Consider the following 21,816-nt stretch of genomic DNA (forward strand, 5'->3'; position numbering starts at 1 on the left):
CTAAGCCTTACAAATCAATCAAATTGAGGCTTACGTAGCATTCACTAGTAAGTAGAATAAAAGGAAGTAAAAAAAAAATTGTCAAATAAATTATTTGATTAATGTTTGTAAATGCTACCTTAACTATGGCAACTGTCTGTAGCTTTGAAGAACTGAACAGATGGTATAGATGAGGACTTTATATGATAAAGAAACTGCGTCTTTCTGAAGCATCTAGTCAGCTTGTGACATTCGCAGAAGTAAATCATCGAGCTAACTAACAGTGTTCAAATTGAGTCCTAGTGCGTCACTCAATGACCAAAAATACGATTTTCAAAGTAATTGTACAAGCTAAGATGATGAGAAAAATAAGTCAAGCTTCAGGGTTAGATAAATTTCAATTACATTTTCCTAGTGCTTAGTGTCTATAGGCAAGATAGTGGCCCTTAGCTTAATCTTGCTGAGTTATATGAGCAAAAGAGAGCAATCTGATTTAACAGTGCTGCTGGGAGCTACGTTGGTTCAAGAGAGTTTCAGGAAGCGTATCGGGGCCTCTGTTAAATGCTTTTCTCAATCCTGTTCTGTTGCGCATTCCCTGATCTTCAGGAACACAGACGAGTTTCTAAAAGGTTTTCATATGTCGGAGTCCATCCTAAGTCTGGCTCGCTCCACGTCTTGCTTGCCCAGACCTGACAGGGTTTTTTGCTGTTTGCCATTACAAATTTATGATGGACAGTGTAAAGTAAGTAGAAGGCAGATGAACTAAGAGGTTTCTAAAATAAATCATTTTTTTTCTGTACTTTCATTACATTTTAAGACGAGAGAGAATTTGAAAAGAACTTTAAGCTGCCTGACTCCAAGATTTTTTAAAATATTTTCTTTATTATGCATTTTTTCCTGAAACTGACTGCTAAAGAGCTGTCTCAGAACAACCGATGGTCTGTTACTCCCCATGCTCTATTTCCATTAAAGACAAGAATTGTCTTTAATGTCTTTAATTGTCAAACTCCTTTCATAATGACCTAACTGGATGATTTCTGCATACGTTTTTCAGCCTTTTCATGTGTATAAGAAGGAAAAGTGATGTTAGGACTTTGAGCATGGTAAGAGAAATAATTGTAAAAATGATACTTTCATGAAGCATTATCCCTCCAAAAAGTCTTGCCATAATTGGAAATTGTTTTCACAGGTATTATTTTATATACTCCTCTAGTTTTGAACACGTTTATTGCTAGCACTGGATGTTCTGTGTAACGTACACAGACCTGCTAACAGGCATTTGCTACTTGAATTAATTTAATGAATCTGATGAATGGCATTTTTTCCCCACTGCTGCTCACTGGTTGCCTCCAGACAGGACAAATTCAAACTGCTGTCATATCTATGCCATGGATTTGTGCCACGTTGTCTTAATTAAGTCCCATTGACTTGAACTGGAGAGCGAGTCCTTAACGCAGCGTGATCCAGCTGCAGGGGCCTTTTGGTTGCATCTTTCTGGTCTGTTGCACTTTCCCAGAAGAGGTGGATAAGAGCTGCTGGAGCAGCTGAGGTTTGGGTGGCCAGATTGCTCCTCGATCGGGCAGCAGCTGCTGCTGCTGCTGTGGAGGTTGCGAGGGGCCGGCATGGGGAGCAGCAGCTTGTGGAGCTCCTGGTTTCTGTGTTACGCCTTCCTGGCCTGGTGTTCCTGGCTCTGCTGGCTTCCAGAGCAGCCCAGCTTTCAGAGGCTCTTGCTGCCGCTGCTGAGGGGGAGGTTGCACTGGAAGGTGTCCCTTGGTAGGGGTTGCTCAGTCACACAGTTTCCAGGTCACAGCGCCGTCGGTAGCACAACAGTAAACATCTGCACGTAGAGGAAGAGGCGGATGACCTGGATCCATCTTCTTTTTGGTAGACATTGAATGCGCTTGGGTAACATCAACTGATATTTAGCATGTTGAATAGTATTTGTGTGTGGGCATTCGCACACACGTTGCTATGTAGCTAGTAGTTTGAATAAGAATGAACACGTTGCCTATATGATGGCTGAAAAGGATGTATTTTTTTTTAGTTGGAGCTCTGAGCAGACTCCTAAGCATTTGGGTCTAATACTGATTTGGCAGAGGCTTGAATGGAATGAGGGTAATGAATGCTGCCTTCCTACTCAAGATTGCCTTGACATACTCAAGAATCACGTGTCCTAGGCAACAAATAAGTTAGCAAAAAGAAAAAAGAGTAGAGAAATATCAACTTCAAAATTAATAAAGGATAGGTAGGTGATTGATTTATGATTAAAGGTCAAGAAGTATTCAAGCAAACCTAATGACGGCTGGTCAAAAAAGAAAAATATGAAGTTACATAGAAAAGGGAAAAGAGAATAAGCAGAATATGCTTGAATACTCAAATACTAAGGTTGTTTTCAGGGAATATGTCAGTGATGAAAAGATTAAGAGAAAAAAATCGTATCAGGAAACAGCTTAATTGAGAATGTCAGAAATGAACAAAAATACAAATTAAAGGTAAAAATTAATTAAAAAATGAGAAATTATTACTGAAATGGTCAGATTTTTTTTTCTTAGGTTTTCTCTCAATTCCATTTTTAAAAAATACATTATGCATTGTCACTGTTAAGTCTTTTAGGAACAGTTGTTGGTATTGAGGGTATATTACATCCTCTCCTTGATATCTCTGTTATTTCACACTTTATTTTTTTTTAGGCCCCTGCTAAATGCCATTTGGTGATAGAGATTTAATGCCACTGAAGTTGCTCGAGTTGCTCGAGTTGCGCCATAACTTCCTCTTTAAAGAACTCAGTATCTGTTAAGGTCATTGTCATTTCCAGTGATGACAATTTGCCATAGTGACAAAATTTCTTCACTGATGATAAACTGATAGATAAAAGACCATTTTCAACACCAACTTGTTACATTTACTATTTTTTCTTTCTTTTTCACCATTAAAGTGCATAAAACCACTGGTCTTTATCAAAACTTACCACAAGTGACGTCTGAAACACCACACTATTTCCCAGTTTCTTGCAACAAGAAAATAACAGAATAATCTTAGAAAATGCTATTAAAAACTTTGCAGCCACTGAGATTACAAACCTCATATGTGTTATCCAAGACAGTTATGCATTCAGGACTTTGATTTTATGGATTTTGTTTTTCTATTGTATTACTTTGCTTTGCCCTTCAGTTTCATGTTGGCCTTCAGAGCTGTTATTTTGCTCATCTTTCTCTTTTTAAAAGTCTATTCCTTTTGAGTTAATATGTCATCACTGCTATTTTTAGAAAAGTAATTTCTGTTTTGATAGAAAGCTTAATTGCACGGTGATTACTAATTGAATGACTCCACTTTCACCTGCATACATATCATTTGAGAGCTGACGTCTTCCTTGAGTATGTTTCAGGCAAATGCTGAAATGAGATCAAACCCAGAAATGGCCAGGGAGATCTGGAAGTTGCTGGTCCTTTTTGGCATACCTCCATCTAGAATTTGGCAAGTGTGCAATTATTTGCCTCAATTAGAATCGCCTTTTGCTACCAGTATTGCTGGAGAAAATGTATAGTGAATATCTATAAAACATTCACTTGGTTGACTCTGCTCATGGTTCAATGAGCCGATCTAGATATGCGTCATCAAGTCAAAATCAATTTCTGCGATTTCTCTTCTTGATTTGACCATGATTTTTGGCCACATATAGATCTGACTAAGCTGTACTCATTGATAATAGAAAAACTTGTCTGGGGACTGAATGACACAAACTATAATGTCAAGTGGGTAACAAATCTACTGGAGCTGGTCCAGGCTATTCCTTTGGGCTTTCATTGTATTTTTTTTGCAGAGGAAGGTCATCCCATGGAATGATGTGATCCTTTGCAATATGTGTTCACTTGTGTGGGTGATCCTCTAGGTACTTCTGAATTTCAGTGAGGAATTCAGAAAAAGTCCTCAGGAGCCATTGAAATGTTTCTTTATGCAGAACCATGGAAGTGGCATTGGCCACTTCTCTCTTTTCCCCTCTCCCCACCACTGTCCCTTTCTCCATCACATACTGTCACTGAGCCCAGTGATATCCTCCTTTCACAGCTGGATCATTTCGTTACCTCAAACTATTTTGAGTTGTTGCTTGTGTAGTAGAACATTATTAATTTTTTAATTCTTCCTCTCAATGAGTGTCTACTTTTGTGACATATTAGGAATTTTATGCCAGTTCTTGATCTTTTTTGCCAGGTGGCAGAGACATCACCAGATTTAGCCAGTCCAGCCCTTCCCTTCGATAAATGACCTTTTGTTTCTGTTGCTTTCTCTTAAAGTCAGATCATATCATCTGAATCCTGTGTAGGCATCAGAGATATCTAATAACTAGAATATTAGCTTGCCAAATGTGATGATACTCCTACTGCAGTAATCTTGATAACTGAGTCTACCTGTAGACTGTAACCTGCAGCAATTATGCTGAACTATTCTGACCACACATACCTCATGGAATGGATACATCCTGACTTTCGTCCATTCCAAACAAGGTCAAAAAAAGTTATCCTAGTGCAAAGAGTTGCACCTTACAGTATGAGGTGGTTTCACAAATGTCAAGTGATGGAGGTAAAGAGAGCCGAAAAGTAAGATACAAAATGTGGAACTATTCACTCTGTTCAGTAACTTCAAGGGAACTATCATATCCTAGAGTCACCTAAGAAAGAAATTATTCCCTTCAATTTTAAAGTTTCTGCAACTGAGTTTAGAACAGAATGTGTTCCCTATTAGCTGCTAAGGTGGTGCTTTGACCATTGCATCACTGAGGGGCCCTCACAAAAGGAGGAGCTACCTTTTAATCATCAGATTATTTAAAGTGACCCAGATACAGAAAGCAAGGATTAGATAAATCAGTCCTCCCCCAAGCTGATCTTGTTATTTAAAAGCCCTCTGGTTTCCTTTCCTCTATATCCTTCTCTAAGCTCATTGCAAATACATTAGCCAAGAAATATTTTTGTTTAAATTTGCCCCCATTATGGTTACCACTTCCTGCTTCAATGCGTAGGAGATGCTATTGTGATTGCTAGAGTATTCTTACCCAGACTATTCAACAGATTAAAGCAGTCCTTAGAGCAGCACAAAATTTCTGGCCTCAATATACTTACCCAAAAACGAGTGGTAAGAGAGCTTGTTGAATGTCTGTATTCTGTGTTACCACCAAAGCAAAGGGAGGATTTGGATGATTCGCAGAGAAGTGATCAGCTTGACTCTCTCAGGATGCCCTGGGATTTGCTTTACCAGAGATTGGTCTCCCTGTGGTTTGTAAAGATAATCTTACCTTCAGAATGGACCAGATTTTGCAGAGTATTTGCTACTCCATTATAACAAATGGTTTTAATTCCACCAACTGGGCTTCCTGAATTTATATCAGTATATTTAGAGAGACAGATTTTTAGCTCTTCTATATCAAGAGGAGTCATTTAGGTGCTGTTCATCATTGCTAATGTAATAAAGGATCAGGCCCATTATCTCTTCACTGGAGAGGGAAAAAAAAAAAAAGGAAGAAATGCCTTTTGGAAGATTATATGGATTTTGAGAGTTGTAAACAAAAGTAATACATTAAGAGCAATGAAAGAACAGATATACTTATCCTCCATTAAGCTAGTCCAAGGTTCAGCTGCCTGTCTCTTACAGTGATTATCAGTTGATGGCAAACAACCCTCATTCCTGATCTTGAAGGATGATCTCGGGCACCATGGAAGCAGAGTTGAGCAGGATGCCTGTGCATGAGACTGCAGTGGTGCTTACAGATGTACACAGAATTACAGGATAACAGAGAGAAAGAACATAATATAATGATTGTTGATATTAGAGCATTCATGTGGGGCTTTTCCATTTTGCCAAATAAGTAATATAGTTAAAGGAAAAATAACCCCATGAGGATGCCCAGAAGCAGCAGCATGGTGATCTGGAAGTAGGGTTGGCTTTCTCTCAAAAGCTGTTCTTGGGGATCAGGAGCTCTTAAAGAACAAAGGAGTGTACTTAGCCTGTTTAATATGTGTCTGTCAGATCCAAGCTGCAGCCATAAAATAACTGAAAGTGACAGGATCTCAACCGAGACTGAGGAGAAACTGAAAATATTTACAACAGACATCTTAGCCTATTTTGCTAACTTAGAATCTGTTAAAGTGCTTTGAAAGGATCTAATACCAGTGGTGGAGGTTAGAACTTGAAAAAGTATCATTTTAAAAAAGAATAGTGGGTTGTTTTTTTTTTTTTTTTCAGCTAATAATGTGATACAGAGGTGACCTATAATATTTATTCTTAAAATGCAGAAACTTTAGGAGCCTGTAATAAACTAACACACCAGCTGGAAGGTAAGGGTTCACCAGACCAACATGCCACATTTCACCCTGCTGTAAAGACACAGTCTACGGTGATAAGAACCAGGAGGTGGAAATGTTATCTGCATATGCTTATGAGAGCATAGGTAAAACTGAGTCACAGCCAAATAAATACAAATATTTTACTTATAACTTTAGTGCAATATTGTCCTCCTTCCAGCTCTGAACCATAAACATAAAATAAATTGCTGTTTTCAGTACTGCTTTTACTTTGCCATGTCTGGAAGGCAAACCTCAAATGCTGTTTTGGATGACTGCTCAGCATTCAAATGTGGGACTTCTGGCCCGGCTAAGCTTTTGGGCCCTAACCCATGCCCAGTATCAAGGTTATATTTTATTGTGCCTGACTAGGCTATTCTGTTCCCATTATTCTCCATCAGCTCAGTTTCTATTACAGGGTGTCTTTTTGTAAAAATGACATTTTCAAAGCACAGAATGTCTTGATTTCTGCCTGGCTTTGTTTCAGGCTGTGTTGTTGCTTTGGTGTTCTTGAGGAGAAAATGGTGATATTTGAAGCTGCTAAAATAGAATGTTTGTACTCTTTACATTTGGCGTATGAGCTAGAAGGTGACTTGCAGTAAAATACACTTCCCAGAAAAGGGATTCTTGTAATGATGAGGCAACAGGTGTGATATACCTAGTGATGCTGTTGTTCTGTGTGATCTCTCATGAATGAATTTACTGAATTCATCACAAACCCAGACAAAGTCATTTATCCATTGGCTTTATAATTATTGCAATGGTTTGAGTATAGAGCGGAAAACACTAGTATCTTACTAGCAAATTAATGAGACAGTTGAAAGGGTGATAGTATTTTCTGTGTAGACTTCTTTGTCACTACATTATTTTTATTTTATTTATGACATATTAGTTTTATGATCTGTCATCTCAAACAGGCAAATACTCTTTGATTGTGATTTTGTTTGTTTGTTTTGTTTAATTGTTTGACGCAATAAAGTAGAATCACCAGCCTCCCTAAATCCAGTAATTCCAGTCTTCTTCCTAAATGCTGTCCCAGCTTTAATCTTTTCAGTCTATGGGGCCCTGCAGGACTCAGCATCTGCTCTGTATAATGAATGTAAGGATTGTCACCTAAATGATTAGCTAACACTTATTGGGAATTCTACAGTAGGTCAGAATCCAGTAGCTCTTCTGTTCCCTTACAGATGTGCCACATCACATGGGATAATTTAATGCTCACAAATGGTTACATCTGATCTGTGTGTCATCCTTTTTACTAGCACTTGCTGCCATTGTTATAAAATGAGAAGATACTCCAAGAAAATGAATATATGCTAAAGTGTGTTCATTTTGAAACACGGAGGAAAGAGTCTAATCAGAAAATATAAGGTGCTCATATCAATACCAGAAGTCCCCAGGATTTACTTTATCTGGTTGTGGATGTATCCAAAAGATGTTTGCACTGAATGTCTCTTACTTATAATGTGGATTCAGGGCAGGAGAACAAGGGGGAGCAGAGCGTGCTTTCCTCCCGAGTCTCTCTTAGCTTCAGCCAGATGTGAAGCTGAAGGAAATAACTTCTCTCAGAACAAGGAAAGAACCTTAAATTGAATTACACTTATCAGAGGCATAATCTGTTTTTTGCACTGGGGTTGGTTCAGCCCTTCTCCTTATGCTTGAATGAGAATCAAACTCCCTGCTAGGGTCTCAAGGAGAACATATAGACAAATATTAGATTGTCTTCTGAGTATTGCAATGGTACATTTTACAGAAATAGATCTTCTTATGATAAATCATTTAAAGATACAATCAGGCAGTGTGCAGGCATTAACATGTCACATCTTGGCAGCATGGATCTGAATGCTTGATAGACATTCTAGGCTCACTGGAGAAAAACATGCAGTAGTTTTCTGGGCATTTTAATTGTTTTCAACTTGTGAAAGCCTGCTAAAATACATCAGTTTAAATATAGCTGTGGTTTTGGGAAAAACAAACAAACACCCCCCCTACACACACACACACTCAAAAACCTCACAAAAACCAAAACAAACACCACCCCATAAAAAACACCCAAAACACAGTAACAACAAAAAACCCCAGATCTCTTAAAAAAATATATATAGTATTATATGGTTAATCAATTTTTAGAGTTTCAATTCTGACAGCGAACATGTTATTTCTAATCCTCTTTAGTCACAGATGTAAGAAAGGGTAGTTTCCTTCCATCCACTTTTGCATTCTCAATTTCATGTTCCTTAAACTGTCAGCTGAGCAAGATGGGCTCTTGAATCAAACATTTTCAATCTTTCTTTGGAGTGACCTACTTTCCCTTGGCTGTATGGCAAAATGAGACTCCTTAGACACCTTAAATTTGGCAACTTGAAATTAAATGGTGTGAATTTCCCTTTAGCATATCTTCACAGATTTGACAATTGCGTATTTGCTTGAATATAAATATAGATGCACTAGTCCAAATATTTCTGAGATTTTTTTCTTGAAAAATAATATGGATTATGTGATTGATTTATGGAAAATGTATTTTAATGGAAAAGAAAAAGGAATGTGAATAATTGGTAAAGCTACCACTATATAAAACTTTCAGATTTTGGTATGAGCTAAAAAAAAATAGGGAGTTTTAGAAGTTAAAATAGATACCTCGATCTATCCTTAATTCACCCTTTTAGGCAGAGAATCTCTTCTGCTAAGATAAAATCCTCTTATGAAGAGTTTATTTTTAGACTGACTGAAAATAATGCTCTGAGCATAATGCACAACAAAGTTCCCAGAACTGTGATATTGTTGATTCTATCAAGCTGTGTGGTCTTAATTTAACTCATGGTGTTGCATTTGTTTGTAGCTCTTGCGTTTCATTGATTAAAATTAATTAATTGCTTGGATCGTTAGAGGATTTTTCACAGAATCAGAGAATGGTTGGAGTTGGAAGGGACCTCTGGAGGTCATCTTGTCTGACCCCTCTGCTCAAGTAGGGCCACCTAGAGCAGGCTGCCCAGGGCCATGTCCAGTTGACTTTTGAATGTCTCCAAGGGTGAGACTCCACAGCCTCCCTGGGCAACTTTTGTCAGTGCTCAGTCACCCTCACAGTAAAAAAAGGTGTTTCCTGATGTTCTGAGGGAACCTCCCATGTTTCAGTTTGTGCTCATTGCCTCTGGTCCTTTTTTTTTACCTGCATAACATTCTCCTATTTGAGAGAGAGTAGCCTTTGCTGGAGTGGTTATTTCCCCTCCTGTGGAGTTTACTGGAGACTGAGATAAAGGAAACAGTGAAGGTAGAGTTACCTTCTTGTAACTGCTAATGTGAGATGCAGATGTCTCTGATTTAGACTAGTATCTGTGGAAGAATGGGGAAAATGGGGAGATTATTGTATGTCACTGAATAAAGACTTAAGTCAGCAACTTACAATTTTTGTTGATGCTGAGCAGTATTCTGAACAGTAGAAAAATCCTGAAACAGTTATTGAATTTAAAGGCTCCAGAAATGATTGTAATCGTACTGTGTAAAATGCTATATTAACATGTGACCATAAATCAGAAGATTTAATAATCTATGTGAGCTTTTTAATGAGTAATCCAAGATTGTCTCATTCTTGTCTCATCCTTTGTACCAGTATCTGTTCCTTTTTGGGGCTGGTTTAAATTCTCGCAAGGGCAGAAAGAGAAGGAGGCACAGGAAGGGGTAGGTAGAGCGGTTTCACAAAGGCTTTTCTCACATTAGGTTACATGCTGGGTCCTATGAAGGAAACCCTATGGCAACCCAAAGGAAACGGAGCTTTTACACGGGCAATATTTTGTGCAAATAATCTTCTCTGACTGTTGCTTGAGAAGTGCAGTTGCAGAGTTGAAGGTTACAGAAAAAGCCAAACTAATTTGGTTTTCATTTGTGACCTTGAGTAAGTAAAATTTTCCTTTCCTTGATATGAAGCAAAATTGAGTGGAAAAACCCACCAAAATGCCAAACCAGAAACACAGGCAGTAAGGTGGAGAGACAAAGAAGGCAACTGGTCTGGGTCAGGCAATCTGCTGGTTGTGTTGACCTTCTCACTGGTAATTACATCTTGAAGAGTAAGTAGGAATGAGCATTTGCTGTATGTAAACAATTGCATTAGATATCAGCTGTCTCGTCTTCCCTGGTAATCTCAGTGATCTCCTAATACAGTCTTAAACAGTTCCTGGAGGCTGTTAAAATGAAATAGAAATGTTCATCTGGGTTTACATTAGTTATTTCATCACGAGACGTTGCTAAACTGTCACGCGTCGCTTCAAAAGAAGCAAACTGAGGGAAGAGATAACGTATCTCTGTTTTCTCTCTTTCTCTGATCTGTATGAATATAAATATATATATGGTATATAGGTACCATAGATATAGAGACTCACAAGGAAAAATCTTCATGGACAAGCATGGTTAGGCCAGTCATTCGCATGCCCTGGCTACTGATAAGAGCTTGGAAGGTGTGTTCTTCTGGTCAGTTTGTACTGCATGCAAAGAGTGTGGTTCCTCGAAAGCCTTCTATAAAATAAAGCTAAACCAACACTGTTTGTGTGATTTTCTGAATGGTCTAATAATCCCTCTGCTTCTTCAGACTGTGTTCTTCATTAGGGCTTGGGCAAAATTTAATGATACAAATTCTGAGTCATATAGAGACTCGCCAATTTGCATTAATAGCTTGAGGAATCATTGAGAGCTACTAATTTTCTCAAATTAGCAAGTAAATCAGTGAATGTAGTAGAAAGAATGCAGTATGAAATACACTCTATTTATTTAGCGTTAATTTCTCATTATAACTTTATATTATAGCAGTAAACATCTTGCAGTATACATTTTTGAAGATAATGAAATCTGAATACTCTGTCCTCACTATAAATGCTCTGATGAAATAATTGTTTGAAAGTGAATGTTATGTATTATTACAAAATTAATTTCTATTTTTCAGATGATGCACAAAATCTAAACATAAGTACACAGCTGGGCTTTCAGAAAAAGCAGAATAAAGTGTATTTCTCCTTTTCCAGGTCACATTTATGTGCCACAATCAGTATTTTTACTTTTATTCTGGACTGTGTTTATACAGTATGGGATCATAAACTGAAGGAAAAATTATTGAAATACAGATTACCCACCCCTGGTCCAATAAATCCTCTGTATCCCATTCTACAACTGAAAGGAGGAGGGGAGAAGTCAGTCTTCTTTGCAATATGTCCATGGAGAATCATTAACCACAATGTCTTTGATTCAGTAGAAAACACTTTGGGGTAGTGAAACAGAAGTTCAGGGAAAGCATGTGTTCTTCAGTTTGCAGAGATCTGGGATCTTGAGCATTGGAGTACCTCTACCAGCAGAAGGGAGACACTGAAGTATTGGCATATAGTTCTTTGAAACTAAAATGAGCAACTGGAAAGGGGATTTTAGGTTAAAAAAAATAAAGCAAACAAAGGGAAGGATATGCTTTTGTTGTGGGCATTTCCACTTAACTGCAGGACTGGCTGAGGAAGACCGAACCTTTCTGTATAGGAGACAGACAGACAGACACATCGTAGAAGCTGTGCAGGATGGGAGGAGGTGTGGAAGTCCTGGGGTCCAGTGGACAAACGCAAAAGAAGGGCCAGCAGGGCCAGCAGGTCATCCCAGTGGGCAGAGCTCTGCCAAGGAGAGCGGTAATACTGGGAATCCTAAAATAGGAGTTTTCTGGCCAAGAGCCAGAATTGTTGAGGTCAGGAATATTGCAATTAGAAGTTCTGAAACCAGCTCTTCACTGAGAAAGCAAACTTCACCCAGTGGAAAAAGTCAGGCTTGATCGTGCTGGGGGGAGAAATTAAAAATGCCTGGTCTAGGCAGTTTTGCACATAGACCTCAACATGCTGTTGGAATTTCCAAAATAAACCAGATTTTAAAGAAAACATATACCATAGTTTTAAACCATAAATAAAACCTGAAGAAAAAAAAAAGATTGTGATTTTATGTGCAAGAGTTTCCTTATCCCCGATTGCTGCAGTTTTAGGTATGATTATAGCACATGAGAAAGGTATCCTTGATAAAATGGGCACTCTTCTGGATCCTTGTGTGGGAAAGCATTTAGTACTTCTTGGTATGAAAGGGTCATGAAGTCATATATGTGTTGTTTATGGTCTCCTAATCCAGGATTTATTGTCCTCATCCTCTTCCAGAACTAGGCACAGGAGTTGATTTAAAAAAAATATCTTCAAAGCTTTTAAGCAAATTGATTTACTGTGGCTTGAAAATTCTTATATTCCCCAATTTTATATTAGTCTGTATGATCCTCGTGTTCAGCCATGAAATATTCAATGCTGGAATGATTTTACAAATGGCACGTATTGCCATTTAAAAAAATGCTACACTAGACTTTAATACTAAAATACTGATGAGGTGGGTGGAAAATCACTATTAGCTATACCTAACAGGCTGACATTTTGTTCCTTTCCAGAGTGGGAAGGAAAACTGAAATAGTGAGCCAGCTTTGTTACCTGCAGTTTTCTCTGTGCTGTTCCATCCAAGCGCAGTCAAAAACAAACCAATCTGTTCATAATTCCCACTGCCAGCTCAGTCCCTCTACTTGGCAATCCCCTGCCTATCTGCATCTTCCTAAGTTACACGCTGAACAGCGTTCCTTCATTTGACATGGTGTTGAGACCTCTGATCTGCCCCCTATTAAGGAGCTGCCCGAGGAGCAGCCGGGAGAGCAGCACACACCCCGACTCGCGGCCTCCTGGCCCCGACGTGGAAATGGAAGAGCCTGGCTTGTTTGCTTCATTTGTGCATCTAGTTTGCTGCCTGCTTTTAGCAGTGATTTATGTGGAGGGAGGCGGCTCATCAAAATGCAGTGCAGGCTGACCTTACTGTTAAAAAGCTTTCCTTGATGTCTAACATGGATTTTTTCCTGCAACCCTTGTAAACTGTGCACTTTCCTATTTGTTTAAGTCACTATGAACATGTAGAACAGGCCTTTCCCCTCTTCTTTGAAAACTGTTATCTTGTTTTCCTTCAGTTTTCCCTTTCTACATGGAACAACACCAATTACTAGTCTTTTCTCAAAGAAAAATAGCTTGCCTAGGGAGATATATTTTTGGTTTTATGCCAAATTGGTGCCTGTCTTTATTACTGAAGAATGCGCTCGTTGACCAGTGGCCCTCTGGTAGACCTCTGGGACCTTCAGGTCCTTTTCTGCATTCTTCTTTTCTAACTCATCATTCCCTGTTTGCACAGTTTTTTTTTTTTTCCTGCTATAGGGTATGTACTTGTATTTGTCCTTATTAAATAACGTTTCCAGCCCTTTCCTCCAGGGTGACAGAAACCTTTTACATCGTGGTCTGGTTGTGTGGTTGTCCTTGCAGATTATCGTGTTCATACTGTCTGTGACTGTAATAAGAGCACTCGGGTCCATCCTTCAAGTCATTACTGACAATATTGGATAATACCTGCCAAAGATAAGCCCCTGTGCAAAACCACTCAAAATATATCCCACAGTTTTGGCATGGAGCTGCTGTTAACTGTGTTCTGGGTGCAATTTTTTAATTATATGTCCCAAGATTGTTGATAGAAGTGCCAGAGTATTGTGCAAAGCAATATTAAAAGGCTACAACATATCTGACATACCCAGTATAGATGGCATGTGTTGTCTTGAGCAATCTTCCACATTTGTTAATGCAGAGGGGTGTTGTGAAGATATCAGTTCTACAATCAGGTTTGCTAGAAAGAATAATATTGGCTTCTCTGAAACAAGGTTCTTAGTTATCACAGTATTTGCTTTTTTTCTTATTGTGTCCGTAAATGCTTAAGCTTATAACTTATTGTCATGGCACGCAAGATTAAAAAAATTGCATGTTTGAAGTCTGGTTTATGGTTTACGTTCTAGCTAAAAGTGTCGTTCAAAGACAGAAGAATGTTTCCAGAAGTATAGGTCGTTATGTCCTCTGATGTTACATGGTAATCTACAGAATATTCAAGAATTTTCTAAGGTCTTTTTAACAATCCTAAGAACTTTCACAAGAATGTTATTAATCAGGCAGACAGTTCACTTCTATGCCTTTCTTTCATAAGGATTTTGTAGCTAAATAATTAAAGTTGTTTGCGTTAAAGTATTCTAATGAGAGAAAGGACTTATGTTTCTAATGAATTTGCCTGTAGTTTGTAGCTCTCCTTTGAGGACAGGCTAAGAGAGCTGGGGTTGTTCAGCCTGGAGGAGGCTCTGGGGAGACCTTGTTGTGGCCTTTCCATACTTAAAAGTAAGAAAGAGTGGGACAGACTTTTTAGTGGGGCCTGTAGTGATAGGCCAAGGAGTAATGGTTTTAAACTAAAAGAGGGGAGAATCAGACTAGATACAAGGAAGACATTGTTTACAATGATAGTGGTGGTGAAACACTGGAACAGGTTGCTCAGAGAGGTGGGGGATGCCCCATCCCTAGAAACATTCAATGTCAGGCTGGACGGGTCTCTGAGCAACCCGAAGTTGAAGATGTCCCTGCTCATGGCAGGGAGTTGGACTCGATGACCTTTGAAGGTCCCTTCCAACCCAAACCATACTATGATTCTGTGATTATCCAGAACAGATTCTTTTAAGGACTCTAGGACATTTACACTAATGTTTATGATTAAATGATAGATGAACTTACATTATAGTCAGAAATGCGGTTGTTACTTTGTAAGGTTGAATTCCTTTATGTTTGGTGATTTGCAATGTTTTATGTATTATAAAATTCTATGTAGTATGTTATGCCTTTGTCATCTCTGCTCAGCTTGTCATGAGGTATGGACTTCATGGTCTCCAGGGGATGATGCCTTTGGTTAAGTTAATGTAATAGATGGAGGAGACTCCTGCTTTCCTGTCAGCTTTCATAAAACTTTATTGCCAGCTTTATGGTCCCCAGGAATTATCAGCAAGGATAGGTGTATTAATAATGAGTGTGTCCATTGCTTCCCTAAAATGTGTGTCAGAAAAAAATGAGTGTGAAAGCACGTAGAGTTTTGTGAATTTAAGTGGCATTAAATGTTTCCATATTAAGTTAAAAATTACAAAGTTGTTCAACTTATATACTTAAAACCTTTCAGTTTAGAAAGCACAAATGCATTTTTATCTGTATATTTATTTAGGATTCATTATTGTTTGTATATTACATTTCCTCATTACAATATTTTTTTAATGTGTTTTTCACAGAATGGCTTTACTCCCTTATATATGGCAGCTCAAGAGAACCACATTGAAGTGGTGAAATATCTCCTGGAGAATGGAGCCAACCAAAGCACAGCTACTGAGGTGAGGTATATTGTTCCTTTTTTACATACACTCTTATTTTCTTTGCCTTTATATTCATATTGCTTAAAGTCTGAAGATTTTTCAAACAGAGTATTTTGGGAACTTTCACCTTTTCATTTCATTGACTTGCATGTATGAATCTTACCTTTTTTTTCTACACACACAGAAGACAAAGGTGAACTGCTCTGGAAATGGTGAAAAGTCAAGGGTTGAAATCCAGCCTGATTCATTTGACATCAAAATTTCTTCCACTGACCTTAGTGAACCCAGGATTTTCACCTTCAGTTTATGCCCATTTCTCCTATCAGCTTCCTGAAGAATTTTCTGAAAAATGAATGAGGCTTCTAAGAGAGGTCCCTAGAGCTGTAGAAATTATAGGAGGCCAAGGTGGTATTGTCAGGGGGATGGAGTGAATAGTAGATCAGTCATAGGCTAAGTGGAGAGGTACAACATTTAATTTGAATAGATCTGTGTCTCTGACAAAGCCCAGGAAAACTCAAGCATCTAAGAGTGTCATCACCCGAGTAAGAGTGCTATATTTGCACTGCTTTTCTATTTGCACTATTGAACCTGGGCAAAAATTGGTGAATAAAATATAATAGCATGTGTCTCCCACTGTGTAAGGGGTCTCCTGGGGAAGGTAGATTGTTGACTTGCTTCAGTTTCTTTCTCAGCCAGCTGAAAACCATGTGGAACAATGTGAATCCCATAATTAGGACTATGAGGACTCTGTCCAGAAGGGTGTCTCTGTATAGTATAAAATGGTATAAAAACAATTAGTATCAACAATTAGTTGCTGAAAAATGTCCTTTTAGATACGGACTTGAGATTTTAAATGAGTTCAGAGTATTTTCTGCATAGAGAGAAAGAGTGGGAAAGAGGCAAGTGCATGCACAAAAGTGATGAGATGAGCAGGCTCTCTGTGGTACTGGGTTCCCAGAACCATTCAGGTATCAAAGGTGCCTCAAGAGGTCACTTACTCCAGTCTCCTGCTCCAGTTCCTCTAAGTGAGGAGTGATGGCAGATGGGCCTCCTTGACCAGCTAAGATACTCTGATGCTGAGTCTTCTCTGCAACTTCAAGTGTAACCTATAAATATTCATTGTTGTCTGTTATTAACATAAACTGGAAATCAAATGAGTAACAAGGATCACTTCAATGAGTTCAGCAGGCAATGTGCTCTTTTCTTCTTGGATGGTTTGCTTCTCCTGCCAAACTATGTGGGTATAAATACGCAGAAGGATGGCATTCATTGCTAGGTTCTGGATTCAACTGCAGTTCTGTAAACCTGCGCTAACCTCATTGCAAGCAGGGCAGACACCAAAGTAAGAGAGATGAGACTCCATCTTAAGAGAAACTGAATCATAAGAACTTATTTTTTGCAGATGACAAGATTTCAGAACAATGGGGACAACTCCTAGGCAATGAGGACTATGCTCATTCTGTTTCCTCTTGTTCTGGGAGTAAAGGGATTCAGAGCAGCTCTGTGGGGAAAAACTTGGTGGCACTGGTGGATTATAAGCTGGACATGAGCCAGCAATGTGTGCTTGCAACCCAAAAAGCCAGCCGTATCCTGGGCTGCATCAAAAGTAGCATGGCCAGCAGGTCAAGGGGGATGATTCTGCCCCTCTGCTCCACTCTAGTAAGGTCCTACTTGGAGTACTGTGTCCAGCTCTGCAGTCCTTGGCACAGGAAGGATGTGGACATATTGGAGGGGGTCCAGAGGAGGGCCATGAAAATGATCAGAGGGAGGGCTGGAACACCTCTCCTGTGGGGACAGGCTCAGAGAGTTGGGGTTGTTCAGCCTCGAGAAGAGAAGGCTCTGAGGAGACCTTATGAGAAAGATGGGGACAGACTTTTTACTGGGGCCTGTAGTGATATGCCAAGGGGTAATGGTTTTAAACTAAAAGAGGGGCGATTCAAACTAGATATAAAGGAACATATATTCTATGATTAAGAGGTGAAATGCTGGAACAGGTTGTACAAATAGGTGGTAGATGCCCCATTGCTGAAAACATTTAAAGTCAGATTGGACAGAGCTCTGAGCAACCTGATCTATTTGAAGATGTCCCGGCTCATTGCAGGGAGGTTGGGCTAGCTGACCTTTAAAGGTCCCTTCCAACCCAAACTATTCTATGATTCTATGATTCTCTTTCTGCCAAATGTTCTTTTATTCCAGGCCAAGGGAAGGAGTGAGCAGGCTCTGTGCTGCTTCTGTTGGCTTGTGTTTGCTCTGTGGATGTGCCATGTGAAATAGTGATAGGAAAGTTCCTCCCTGTCAGAGCTTTTGCTCATGTTTATTACTTTTACCTAGTCTGTATAGAAGCTTACCCATTCTGGATTGCCTTCACAAATGGATGAATTTGAAATGATGGTGAATTTATGCTCACTCTCCTTTTCTTTAAACCGAACTGCTAGTGTTAACAGCTGCTTTACTGTCCCTCCTTTCAATGGATACTGTACCATTTGATGACAGCTCCTAAAATAATCCTCTTGTGGCCTGCACACATAGCGATCACGTTACATGGCAGCTTTCTGAAACATGAAATCCCGTGTGATTGCCAGGCAACGTGGCAGAAACACACTCCTTGCGAAGGAGCCGAGTGGAACCGTGGCTCTCCAGGAGCCCGGCCAGGCTGCAGCCCCAGTCACCTGCCTGCAGCCTTTCACCGAGTGACTTCTGGCTGTGATCAGGTGCACGGGGAATTCATTCATTAGTTATTGGAACTGTGAGGCTGAGATGGTTATAATTAACGTGACCTCTGCTTGAATGCAGACATCCAGGCATCACTGGAACTTGGTAGTATAGTCTGATTGGGTTTTTTTTTAAATAAGGCAGGGTGAGAGAAGAGCCAGCTGCCCACCGCTCTGAGTCCATGTCTGTCTTCTGCCATCAGAAATGTCAGTTCTCACTTTTGTAGCATCTAAAGTAAAGCCTCCCTATGCCCTTATCTAAGTTTTGGGTTGAGGTCTTGCTCAGGTGATGGTTTTAATGATTTGATGGATCCATCCACTGAAGGATGGATCTGAGCTGCTGTCTGCTTTCACACTGCCCAGATTTAGTAGCATGAACACGATGAAGAAGTGGTACATTAAATGAAGTGGGTTGACAGCCTGAACACAGGATGCTATGAAGATATACGGAGAAGGACCTTCTGTTTGGTGTCAAACAGATTGGCTGTTCTCATGTGGGGAGTTGGGAAAATGAGGTATTTTCTCCAGGCTCTGGTCAGCCATGCTTTCCACAAATAGGAAAGGGAATGCAGAAAGGGTTGTGTCCTTTTAGGGAAGGATGGAGGATAAAGTGGTGGAAATCAAATGGATGATCTTGCCTTTGAAGCTTTGAAACTTGCACTACCTTTGGATATATTTCGTTTCTTCTATTTTATGTTTCCTTTCACTTTCCTATACGTATATGTACAAAATGAGAAAAAGGATGAGCTCAGTTTCACAGGGCCTCTAATCCAGGATTTGCTCTCATGTTCCCAGAGGCGAAAGGCAAATACATTAAGCCATTTCAACACCTAATGTAGACCCAATCTCAGAATTATCTTTACAGTTCAGCTGTTTCATCAGCTGTTCACCCCTTTTTAATTCACTGTACACAATTTAATCTCTATTACAGAGAGAACCCATAGTAGTATCGCTGTTACAGTGCACCTTTCCACAGTTCTACGCAAAAGGGAGTGAACGTTATTAGATTACAAAGGGGAAAAATTGCTCTAGCAATTCTTCAGATGTTTCTTGCAGCATATGTTGACTCTAATTCCTTCCTAACTTGTCCTTTATTATTTAATCATTTTTCTATTTTCCTGTTCCGAATCAATTCTCTCTCATTCCTATGCCTTTTACAACATCTCTAAATCAGTTTTCTCACTTTCTGGCTATAGTTAACTCCTTAGTTGTTCCTTCCCAACTAGACACAGAAGACCTTGTATTGTTCCCTTCGTTGTTATTCGCCATGCCTCTGGTCACAGACTCTGTTAGAGAGCTTCTCTGTCCCCTGATAGTTTAGCTGCCCTCTGATCTTGCATGTGTTACAGCACATATGTGCTTGGGTAGCACACAAATTGTGGGCTAGATTCAGTTTTATAGTCAGAATAAAAGGTATGGGAGCAGGCAGTACTTCAGCTGAGATAGCAAGTTGTGAGTGTGTGACATTTTGAAGCACTGCCAATCCAGGGCACGTGTGAAGGAGCAAGAAAATTTGATAATAATTGTAAAACAAAGCTAAACATGTGAATAAGAAGAAGATAGATTTTTCTGACTTTGAAGTTCCAGAAAGTACAGATTATCTAATGTTTTCCTGCTTCAAATTAGAATAACATCCTGAATGGGATCTAGCTTTCTTGTGCCATAGTTCACATGTAACTTAGAATGAGAAACAACAGCAAATGTGAATGAAGGTGTGCTTTCTTTTCCCACAGATGTGAGATATTCAGAAACAAGTTCCCTGGATATTTTTTATATCTACCTTGTTCAGAGCTCACTGATCCTTACCAAAATGTTGCTGAAAATATGCTTTGTGATCCATTTTAAGATGAGAAGTAATTAAGAGAGATGCAGAAAAATGACCCTTTGCTTGTACTTTATTTAAAAAAGACTACTTTGAAGTGAAGAAGCATGCTTCTGTCATGTTTGAAGTAATATCTGGGTTAAAATATTGTGCTGGTAATGTACCTTTCAAATTTTGGTGTGTGAACAGGGCTGTGCAAATTACTGAAGCTCTGTATCCTTCAGTTTATTGAGCACATCTTTTCTGCTCTACCAGGATGGTTTCACTCCTCTAGCTGTCGCCCTGCAACAAGGACACAACCAGGCGGTGGCCATCCTCCTGGAGAATGACACCAAGGGGAAAGTGAGATTACCTGCTCTGCATATTGCTGCTAGAAAAGACGACACCAAATCAGCAGCGCTCCTACTGCAGAACGACCATAACGCTGACGTGCAGTCCAAGGTAACAAGATGCTGCCTGAGAGGTAACAGGGTGGCCACACGGCTGAGAGCCGAGGGGCAACAAACTTCACTTACTTAGTCTTAATGTCTAAAGGTAGGTTTTTTTTGTGGGGAAAGACAGGTTGCTTGACCAGTATCACCCGTAATATATCTACTTTTATAGTGTTTAGCTACTCAGTAATTGCAAGCTATGCATTTTTTTTTTTTGCTTTTTAGTTATACCTCCCATTTCTTTTGTAACCAGCTTTCTTTTCATTATTTGTAAACAAGAAGAGACCTGAGTGGAAGCAGAATCACTGCTTCCCTATTAAATAGGATACTGGTTTATTGCCCCCGGGAACATAGGTTGTATTTGAAGTTAATGCATGCTTGAATGGCTTTTCCCATAATTAACAGCATAACTCATTTCAAAAAACAACGTAGTTCTTCGTTTTGCGGCCACTCTTTAATATTTTTCCTCTTTTTCCCAAAACATGCTGCATCAGATGATGGTGAATAGGACGACTGAGGTACCGAGACAAAACATTTTTAATTACTCTTTCTGTTACTTATGATTATTTTCTCTGCTCTGTGGCAATATTTCTTTATTATTTAGCACTGAAAGTGAAGATATTACTCTTTTTTAATACACAGAAATTTGTGACTAAGGAAACCTATTTTTATTCATCCTTTATCTTAGAATTTCTTTTTATTTGTGTCACTATTGAAATAAACTTTTGAGAATTCACATTGGTTCAAAGAAGTCTGCAGTGAGTAATGGAGCTGAGAGGTTAAAGATGCTTTTCTAACTCAATTTCATTAATTATGAAAATGCACTCACTTGGCATAACTAAATTAAGGTGTCTGGCTCAGACAGAGTCATGGTAAAATACATTTTCCTTCTTTTACAATAATAAATACAATCAAATAAATCCTCTAAGGTAAAATCTCGTTCAGAGCATCTGCTTATTTTTACCATTGTTCTTGTTATGATCTTTTCAATAACGTTTTGAAAAGTCCTTGAGGGATAGCACATAATCAGAATTCACTTGCAGCAGATAATATTACATTTCTCATTCGAATTCTGGAAGTATCAGCTCGCCAGGCACTTCCACTAAAAATCACGTGTCTGATTGGCTAAAACTGTGTTTTCTCCCCTAAAAATTAGTGTAACATTTAAGAAAAAGAATTATTTCCAAGAATGCAGCCGTTATTTGAAGGCTTCCTTTTAAATCATAGAGTTTCTCTGTGGGATGAGGGAATGAACTCTGGATGCAGGGACACAGGTCGAAGAGCTCCCTGCTCG

General features: G+C 39.1%; 1 protein-coding gene across 45 annotated transcripts in view; it reads left to right on the forward strand.

The window, feature by feature from the left end:
- ANK2 (ankyrin 2) overlaps nt 1-21,816 on the forward strand; it is a gene marked incomplete at its 5' end in the record, with an annotated part of 366,277 nt that overhangs the window by 227,694 nt on the left and 116,767 nt on the right. For 36 of the 45 annotated variants that reach the window (XM_082051555.1, XM_082051526.1, XM_082051527.1 and 33 more), the window contains 3 exons: nt 15,478-15,576; nt 20,347-20,532; nt 21,017-21,040. In XM_082051555.1, coding sequence (XP_081907681.1) covers nt 15,478-15,576; nt 20,347-20,532; nt 21,017-21,040 — 309 coding nt within the window. The remainder of the gene's footprint in view (nt 1-15,477; nt 15,577-20,346; nt 20,533-21,016; nt 21,041-21,816) is intronic. The other 9 variants (XM_082051544.1, XM_082051540.1, XM_082051542.1 and 6 more) reach the window with 1 other exon arrangement.

Source organism: Streptopelia decaocto, assembly GCF_964273445.1.
Source record: "Streptopelia decaocto genome assembly, chromosome: 4".
NCBI lineage: Eukaryota > Metazoa > Chordata > Aves > Columbiformes > Columbidae > Streptopelia > Streptopelia decaocto.